Source organism: Etheostoma spectabile, chromosome 3, assembly GCF_008692095.1.
Source record: "Etheostoma spectabile isolate EspeVRDwgs_2016 chromosome 3, UIUC_Espe_1.0, whole genome shotgun sequence".
Lineage (NCBI taxonomy): Eukaryota > Metazoa > Chordata > Actinopteri > Perciformes > Percidae > Etheostoma > Etheostoma spectabile.
Window position 1 is genome coordinate 1,267,644 of NC_045735.1, and position 10,425 is coordinate 1,278,068.

The following is a 10,425-nucleotide window of genomic DNA, read 5'->3' on the forward strand; positions in this document are numbered from 1 at the left end:
AACCATCGCTCCCTCACTCACAACCTCCTCCTGTCCAGCCTCCTCCATCTTCCTTGGACCCCCCTGCCCCTTCTTCCTCCACCTCCTCCCTCCCAGACTTTGAACTCCTGTCTCGTATCCTGAAGACTGTCAACTCCAGCCCGTCCCAGACCCCCTCCCCTCCCCTCTTAACTGCCCCTATTGCTCCTATGTCGCTTCTGGGTCCACCTCCCCCTATGCCTCCCCCACCAGCAGAAAAGCCAGTTGACCCCCGTATGTCCCGTAAGATCCTCACAGACCCACGTCTCCAGCCCCAGAAGTCAGCACTTAAGCAGCCGTCTGACCCTGTGCCTCCTCCTGTCTCCTCTACTTCTCCAGCAACAACATCTAGCTCCTCTCCCCCAACCATCGCCCCCTATGACCCAAGGCTGCTCTCCTCAGGTGGGGCAGCCCGTGGTGTTGGCGCCGGGGCACCAGGGGGAGCCAGTGTGCTGAGCAACATCAGTCTGTATGACCCTCGGACTAACAAACCAGGCAGCCCTGGTAGCAGCAGTGGCTCGAACAACTCCCCCAACTCAGCCAGCACAGAGTCCAAACCCAGTGACCCCCCGGCAGGTAAACCTAAGTCTAAGGAACCCCTGTTTGTCCGGAAGTCTGCGTTGGACCAACCAGAGCCAGAAAAAAGTGCAGAGCAAGGAACCGATCGATACAACAGCTATAACAGACCCCGGCCTAAACCTGCACCCTCACCCAATGCAGCTGCTCAGGGAGGCCCCGCGGCAGCAGCCGCCGCCGCAGGCCAGGGGGCTCCTGGAGCTGCTGGGGATCAGGGGCCTGCGGGTGTCCACAGCCTACCAGTGTCCTCTTTATTTGGGGTGGTGAAGCAGGCGGCCAAGCCAGGCGGGACGGGCAGCCCCTTTGGAGGCAACAGTCCGGTGCAGTCTGACCAGACGACCACGGAGCAAGACAACGCCTCGCTAAAGGACGTTTTCAAAGGCTTTGACCCCACAGCCTCGCCCTTCTGCCAGTGACATCCCCCCCCCCCCCCCCCCCCCCCCCCCTCCAACCATTGAACCCTAAAGCCCACCATGTGGTCGGCCAATGGCTTGTTTTAACATTTTTGGACACTGAACAGATCAGTGAAAAGGAGAAAGAAAAGCGCACTGAGGCAACTGCCTGTTAAGACTGGTTGTTACTGATGTAACACAACATGTTACACACACACACACCACACACACACCACACACACACACACACAGAGACAGACACACACACTTTACCACAGTGTTGCAGATTCAGATTCTATAAAAGACTTTTGGGTTATGGGAAGGGGTTATCGTTAAATCTCTAAAGCTCTATTTTAAACAAACATATTGATGTATAAATAAATGTATTCTCTTCTTCTCAATGCTTAAAGAAAACCGTTATTCAGACAGCAGCAAAAACTAATTCATATGAAATGAATGTTTTAGCTTCACATCTTTTTTCATCTTCATTTTTTTCTTCATTTTCTCCTCACATTTAGACTGGTTGATGCGCTTGTCTATATTTTTGGGCAGTCAAAGTTGACAATGCTCTTGGCAACAGATGAAAAAATGGGATCTAAATGTTTCCCAACAAAATATTGCTTATTTGTGGTGTTTTGTGATTAAAAGAACGACACTGACTGAACGGCAACTCCTTTAACACGGTTGCCCATCTGAAACAAATGACCCTCTACAGCACTGCCTTTGTATCTCTTTAACCCCTGTGCAAAAGTTTTGTCATACTAGAGCATACATGTTTTCTTTACAACTCACCATGGCACATTTGCTGCAGAAACAATTGCAAATACCTAAACTTAAATCTATGTTCTGTTTTTTTTTTTGTATTTATTTTTCTACTTTGCACTGTCGGGTTGTGTACTCCGAGAGCTGTATTAATGTTTTTAATGTCTGTAGCTCCTACAGCTGTCCATATACGGTTTTATTTCAGGTATTTAGCTCTTACCCAAAAACGGGTAACTGCCGGTACAGGAAGTGACTTGTGGTCTTTCAGTACTGCCTCTCTAACCACTACGCCACTGTTACTTTTTTTTTCTCAGTTTCTTCCTTTGGCAGTTCTTTTGCTACAGGGAGAAAAGGCTTTCACGTGAACATTTTGTTTTATCTTTCTGTGAAAAAAAATGGAGAGTTCATGAATGACAGCTTCTGTAGCTTTAAGGTAGAAAATAACCCCACGTCCCTCTACAGTGGCAGATTTTTACCTTTATGCCATAGCATCAGTAGAGGTCATTAACAAGTGTTTTTTCCCTGCTGAAAGGGTTGCCTTAAAGGTGCAACCTGTAATTAGTCAGTTGGCTAATAAGAATAGGACACTTTGATTCACTGATTCAGAATTCACCGTCTAGCCTTTAGTTATTTATTAGTTTTTATTTTGATTTTATTAACTAATTTGTTACGAATGGTTAAAACAGGACAGGACTTCTGAGAGTGGTTGGTGAAATGTTATCATTGGCAGCCTCATAGCATCAATTTCTAAGTGTTTGGCTTTAGTGGCTGCTCACAGTGTGACAATCATAAACTAGACTTGGACCTCTAAATCAACTCATGCATGAATCTCACGTTGATCTGCGCAGGTGATCCCTCCATACGGTCAGTCTGAGCTCTGCATAAAGAGAACATTTTCATTCAAATGTCAGATCTTAACATTACCTCGGTTTCAAAACAAATATTCAAAACAGACTGAACCTGGTTTGTTTTTTTCCACTCAGGCTTGCAGCTAAAGAAGTGCACACGTTCGGAACATCTTTTCTCCAGAACCTCCCTTCATAGTTTCTACCCCTTCACCATAAATATCAGAAGTCATGCGTCTGAATCCGTCTGAGGATACACTTTTATTCCCATTTTGCCGGATTTTATTCCCAGACTTGTTTGAAAATCTGTAAACGTGGGGTCACTGTCGAGGAGCTAACTAGAAGTTCCAGACTTCCAGAATGTTTCAGGATTGCCGTCGACCGTCTTGTGTATAAATGTTGATCATTTTAATTTATTTTTTTTATACTTGGGTAAATATACTTCCTCATTTGACATTTTTGAACTGAATCATTTTATATTTCAGAAATATGTGATTGCCGCTCACATCAGTGAGACGTAGGCAGCCTTTGACAGTGTGAAGAGAGGAGAAAGACGTATTTTTTTATTTGGTTTTGTGTGTAGAGATTCAACCTAACAAAATATTCACTCTTGCCCACTCCTGTCAGGCCATGGTAAGGCTTGTTGGAAGGCTGACTATCAGCAATAGCAAGCGTGAAATTGTCTACGTTCTTTCCTCATGGCTTTGTTTGTTTTCAATTTTTTTTATTTTTTTTATTCCTATGTCAATATGACAAGGATCCTGTCTTTGGAGGAATGGAGTTTTCTAACTGTACACTGTAGGTTGTTAAAGTATTTAAATAAAGTTGATAAATGATCAACCAGTTAAATCTATTATACCTGAGTTCATTTATTTGACCAGTTTATATTTATGAAGCCATGTTGTTACCTAAATAAAAATAAAAAGAAACATGCTCTGTTCTCTGGCGTCACCCTCAGACTAAACATTACACGTCCTCCCTCTACTTGCATTCAGAATCTAAGAAGTTGTTTCCATCTTCTATTCATGCAACAATTTTCTCCAATAAATGGAACAGCCTCACATTGACTCTAGTGTGTCTATATACTATAATCCAGTTATTTTTACAGCCTGATGACAGCAGAAACTGCTAAAGATGTAAAACCTGTCATGCATGTCGTCATATCAGGCAAAAATAAACTTTTTTAAAAAAATGTTCTTCCCATAGTCATCTAAAACAATGCAGTTTAAATGGGACTGTGTAGGGTTAATATTTCCTGTGTTTTTTGAATACGCCACTAATGCTTATTTTAAACTACTTAGAGAACCAGACGGGTGGGGTTTAGTAAATCGGGACTATTCTGGCGGGTTGACTCCGTGGTCGCTGAATTGACCTTTCTTTCCTCAGACTATTTAATGTGTTCTTCCATTGTTTTGTTACCCTGGCTGTCCGGTTCTCCAGTTAAATCAGAATCCTAGATCCCTTCATCTTTCACAAGCAGGCGTGTTGCTGTCAGCTTTTTCTGTTTCACTGTTTATATCTTTTTGTCTTTAGGACGGATTGAAGCTGCGCGGCTCTCGGCTCGGCCTCTGTGGATTTGGATCAGCACCCCAGCAGTTCGCAGCCTGTTTCCTGATGGGCTACGATCCTCTAGTGACTCACTTCCTGCTCCCCTCCCATCCTGCAACTCTGGCTCCAGGAAGACAAACTATTCATCCAGTACCTCAAAGGTTTCCTATCACACACACAAACACGCACACATGCTCTGAGCTGCCAGTTTATTGGCAAAATATAGTGGAGTAAAAAAAAAAAAGTAGAATATTTCCTTCTGAGATGTAGTGGAGCAAACTGTAAAGTTACCTAAAGGGAAAGTAAAGTCAAGTAAAATACATAGAACAGTACTTGAGTAAATGTACTTGGTTAAATTCCACTGCTGATTATATGACCGAGGGTGTACCTAACAAACTGGAAACTCAGGGTAAACTTCAAGTCAGAGTCTGCTAATGAGTGATGCAAGCTGAGGTCATAGCAGAGTGGGTGGGTCTTCCCATATTCTGTACCTGCTGAATGAATCGTTAAGCTGGGTGGATTCCTGTGTTGGGCAACCATCAGCGTGCGTACGTGCGTAAGTGTGTGTGTGTGTGTGTGTGTGTGTGAGTGAGTGAGAACCTTGTCCACATGGGAACTGCACATTTGGTAAACCTAGTCTTTTAGCATGACACAGAAAAACACTGTTATCCGGACAACACAACATGTGTGGTATATAACATCTTATGTTATCCAGACAACACAACATTGTGTGATATAACATCTTATGTTATCCAGACAACACAACGTGTGTGATATAACATCTTATGTTATCCAGACAACACAACGTGTGTGATATAACATCTTATGTTATCCAGACAACACAACGTGTGTGATATAACATCTTATGTTATCCAGACAACACAACGTGTGTGATATAACATCTTATGTTATCCGGACAACACAACATGTGTGTGACATAACATCTTATGTTATCCGGACAACACAACATGTGTGTGACATAACATCTTATGTTATCCAACAACACAACATGTGTGTGACATAACATCTTATGTTATCCGGACAACACAACATGTGTGTGACATAACATCTTATGTTATCCGGACAACAAAACGTGTGTGTGATATAACATCTTATGTTATCCGGACAACAAAACGTGTGTGTGATATAACATCTTTGCAGAGACTCGGTTTAATACTCTGCTTATCAGGGTCACACATTCCAGTTGGCTTGCTGGAACAGCTGCATGTAAACAGTGGAGATACTAAGAGCTAATTTCAGTTTCATTGACATTGTCCATACTGCTTAGAGAAATATATTAAAAACACAAACCTCCGTTGCTTCTCTCCTAAGCTGTAAACATTGCCTCACACTATTAATCTCGTACAATACACAGAATGACGACAGCCATGATACTTTATTATCATTAGCTTGCATATGTATGGGAACCTGATAACTGATGTTAGCAACGAAATGGTACCAAAATAACGTAAAACTATTATTACATTGGAAGGAACTCTCACAGACGCTAATTTCACCTTCGGCCACCATAGGAGTTTAAATGTGCTCGGAATAGGAGGGGCTAGAAAGTGAAATTCAGTTGGTTGTCATATACAATTTTACCGCTAGATGGGATAAATTCTTACACAATGTAGCTTTAAAGCAGGGTTTCCCACTGTTTTGACTTCACGGACCAGACAGCAGCTGTCATATTTGTGGCGAATCGGTGTGCTCTTACCCAGGTGTGCTGAACCATGAATTCCACTTGATCATAATTATTTGTCAGCATAAGTAACGCCCCCCTACGGAGCACCATAAGGGACATGGGAATTTATTTTTTTCTGGTGAGCACAAGATACTTTTCTCGTGAGCATGTGAAAGAATCTCATGCTTATGAGAAACCAATCTAAAGCTAGCATGATGATGCTAACAAAGTGCTGCTAACGTCACCGCATGAAATTGATTAACAGTAACCTTATCATCCTTGTTGATGACACTATCAGGTACATTTCTTTACGTTTTTAGGAAGATGAATACCTCCTCCTTGGCAGCCATTCTTACTGTTTTTCAGATTGGTTTCTCATGAGCATGAGAAATATTTTGGTGCGCATGACAAAAAATTATAGTTCCCCATGTCCCGTTAGGGACTCCGTACCCCCTAAACACTTTATTAGGACAGGTGTTTTGCGCAACAACTCTGGTACATGCCCGAGAATTGGAGAGATGGCAGTGAAAAAAAGGCTGTCAGAGGGAGGACTTCAGCCATAGTGAAATCCCATGTTAAATATGCTTAAACTAAGTAAATATTATTTTGCAGAGTGTGCCAAAAACCCAGCTAAAACACATAATAATCTGTTGCTATTATAATCCGATGTATGAACAAATACCTTATTGTTGTTTTGCCATTGCTGGGTTTTGGATTTTCCTTTAGTGCCAGTACTGATGCTCTGGAAAATCACTTTCACTTAAATATGCTCATATTATGCTTTTTTTGCTTGTTCCCTTTCCTTTATTTTGTTATATATCTTTTTTTGTGCATGTTCTAGGTTTACAAAGTGAAAAAGCATGTGTTTTCACATGGGGGGGTGTTACTTATGAAAATAATCGACAATCTGCCATGCACATCCAATATATGGAAGTGGGATCCATCGTTCAGCACACCTGGGTAGGAGCAGGTTTGGATGGTTAGAAATGTCTGGTGCATCTGCAGTTACCTTTCTTATTTTTTCTCTCAGTCAATGAAGAGAAAACATAAGAGAAATTTAAGAAACTGCATGAGGCCAATTTATTGCTATAAACAAGACAATTGGCCACGCCACTGTAATTATTTTCGATTTCCTTATATCGTAAAGCAAACAGAGCAAGTGGGACCTTTTCTTGCATGCCCTTCCTCTCATTTACTGTCATTGCTCCACTGTTACCTGTCCAATAAAGACTTAATGGCTAAACAGTTTCAACATGACAATCAGTTTCTCATGTAAACAGAGGAGGAAAACAAATTGCAACATCCTCAAAGAATTTGATAACTGTGTCTCAGTTCTTCTTCATTATTTTAGTATGACAATAAACTCAACATTGCGATATTTGTGCTTGCAAATTGCAATGTGTTTCGTTGAGCAATGATTTAGAAATATTACTGGCCCATGTTCTCCATTATCCTGCATTATTCCACCCCTGGGGTTTTCCCAGAGTCACCTGAAACACTGACAAGTTGTGTATTCACTGCATCTTTCAACAGTAATCTGCTTATCTCCCTCTTCAGGGAGGGCTACCTGTGGCGAGTGTATATATAGAAGATCTGATCCTCTTAGAGGATGACTTCAGATGGGATTTGGAGATTGACGGCCTGTAAGCTGTAGTGCTGTGTCCATGCTTGTGGTGGCGTTGTGTGTCAATACTGATGTTGATGGCTGGGCTGAACCTCCAGTCTCCATTCAAAAGATGTGTTATGTCTCTCTCTCTCTCTGCTTGTCTTTGTCTGTCTGACTCATTACTCTGGAAATCCCTGCTTCATAAATGACACCGGGGTTAAGGAAATAATGGAGATTTATTCCACACCGAGGACTTACTCTGCCTTATAATACTAGGAATTACTATTAAAGTAAAATCAATTAAACATCTCAACTTATGCCACATACGTCAAACGGAAAATAAAAGTAAAGCACACATAGTTTTCCTGTGATAGTTTTCTTTCCCCGGTGCCCACGCTCTCCAGCCTGCAGTCTGTCTGGGTGTATCTGTGAGCTGCTCGTTGTAAGCTTCTCCAGATAAGAGCGTCTGTTAAATGCCAAGAAATGTACGATTGTAAATTCCTGCCTCCGACTCCTGTTCTGTCTTTGTCCTATTATGTTGGGGGACAGATGAGCTAAAAAGCTGACTTCACTTGAACATAACTGACTTTTCAAATTCTGGGAAACTGCATCACAACCTGTGACGAAATCCACTTAAATCCACTTAAATGTATTGATGCCATGCAGGCATCAATACATTTTCATCTTGAATGAAATGGGAAGGATTCTTAACGTTGCATTTACTCACCTCAGAGCACCCGGTTGGTGGGGTTTACATCATCAGGACAATTTAGTTAATATCATAGTTGTCAATCACATAACAATACAATGACTTTGTATATTTTTCAAGGCAACTCCACTGTTTGGGGATACCGATCAAATGATACAATTCTCTTATTTTAGAAGTTTGAAGAACTTTATTAATGAAAGATCTTGTTAACATGATTTTCTGCAAACTCTTCTTTTGCTTTTTTTATTGGCTGGTTGGTGAAACAAATACAACAGGTTCAGTTAGTTATTTCTTAATAGAGCTGGTTTGCTTAAAGTTTTTAAATATCCATCAGATTTTGACAAGTTGTTTCCCGTGTGTTCAGAAGATTTCCCCCCTGATCTGATCACCTGACAACGGTACTGTGATGTATTATTATTCAGTATTGTACCTTTAGAACCGTAGTTAATCCACATGGACATGTACCTAAACACTTGGTCTGTTGAGCGTTTCCACCGCAGACTTTAAGTCTCGAGTTGTTCTTGGTCATTTTCTTTACTGGATATGTTTTTTTCAGGATAACAATTTCACAGCCGACAAAATATCAGACAACAAAATGAAACAAATGTAGTGGAAGTTTCTGTTCAGCGAGGGAGGAATTTGTTTTGAAGAAGAGACCTTGTTGAAACAAAATAAAGACAGGCTGCGAACTGGATTAAAAGTTAATGAACAAAGATATATAAATGACCTCAAGAAATGTAAACAAGTGACAGTGTCTCGTATGCCCTCCGTTAGCATCCATTGTTGCATGCAATCAATGGGACATGGAAGTGACAGGGGTGTTGATTTTGCCCATGGCATCCCACTCTTCCAAGAGGGCTGTACAAAGCAAAATGTTGCCCGGTCGAGGTCTTCTCAGCGGATGCAGCAGTGTATGCACAACACATCTGCAGGCAGGCTTCTGTGAACACCTAAATGCCATAAAGATTGCAGCCTGGTGATGACTTGTTCCCTCCTGTTTTGTGCTAAGGGTGGCTTGATGACAAGTGGTGTCATCAGGGCTGCTCAAAACCCCTGAATTAACTCAAAGAAAGTTTACCAGCTGTGGCGCAGAACTAATGGACAAAGGGGGGATTTGTTTTGTGTAATATATAAAACAAATTCTATATGTTCTATTTTCCATTTTTGAAGTTCTCTGCTGTGTTTGGCACTAATGCAATTTCACAGACGCTCTCCCATGTCATCTGAAGATCCAGAGATCCAGAGAACAAATGATTGTTTGCTGTTGGAGACACAGGAATCAGATTTTACAGACGTGACAGTGTTCAGTGTGGCCTTCAGCTGCACAGTTTCTGATGAATAGATCAGCAGTCTGAGGTTGAGATGAACAAAGTGACATCACTGTGTTGGTATGTATCTGCTCAACATGTGACAGGAGCCTTTGTGGTAGCCACATGCTTGTGGTGTGTGTGTGTGTGTGTGTGTGTGTGTGTGTGTGTGTGTGTGTGTGTGTGTGTGTGTGTGTGTGTGTGTGTGTGTGTGTGGTTGTTTGTGTGGGTGGGTGTGTGGGTGGTGTGTGTGTGTGTGTGTGGGTTGTGGTGTGTGTGTGTGTGGTGTGTGGGTGTGTGGGTGTGTGTGTGTGTGGTGTGTGTGTGTGGTGTTTTCCTATACCTCTGTAATGCTGTGCGGAACCTCACACAATTCAGTATTTGTGTCTGCTTGTGTGACTTCATATGTGGGGTGTTCTCACAACAGTATTTTCCAATCAAACCAACATGTACGTGCAACTTCACACCAAAACACAGTTTGAATAGACCTGTCACAATCATCAAAGGGAATCTGCACTTGCCCATTGTTGCTTTGTGTAATGTGCCTGCGCCACATACAACAACGGCGGACCACCGGTATTGTAAAGTGACGCTAAGCAGCGACTCCACCTTGTCATCTGTCCCCACAAACGAGTCACATTTTGGTTCTGCCATATTACCTCGCTGTGTACCAAAAATATGTTAAATATATAGGTATCAAATATGTATGTATGAATGAAAAAATAATTAGTTTTGTTTCACTTCTTCTCTTGTATTTGAAGTATCATTGACGTATCCTTCGTCGCCAGTTACTGGCCCAGTGAGCGTTTTTGCATCCTAATGTGGATGGAGACACTTTGTTAAAGAAAAGTCTGATTCAGTTCAATTACACTTTATTGTCCCCTTTGGGACACTTGTCTTGGACTCCGGCGCTGACAACTATATAATAATATAATTTGGAAAAATAAAAACAGTCAATAAATAAAGTAAAAAAAAAAA

At 41.7% G+C, this 10,425-nt stretch overlaps 1 protein-coding gene across 4 annotated transcripts in view; it reads left to right on the plus strand.

Annotated features, from left to right (window-relative positions):
- Positions 1 to 3,446, plus strand: part of zc3h4 (zinc finger CCCH-type containing 4) — a 17,244-nt gene extending 13,798 nt beyond the window's left edge. For all 4 annotated transcript variants that reach the window (XM_032512030.1, XM_032512029.1, XM_032512033.1 and 1 more), the window contains exon 14: positions 1 to 3,446. This exon is cut by the window's left edge and continues 678 nt beyond it. In XM_032512030.1, coding sequence (XP_032367921.1) covers positions 1 to 1,010 — 1,010 coding nt within the window. In that variant the 3' untranslated portion in view covers positions 1,011 to 3,446.
- The last annotated feature ends 6,979 nt before the right edge of the window (positions 3,447 to 10,425 follow it).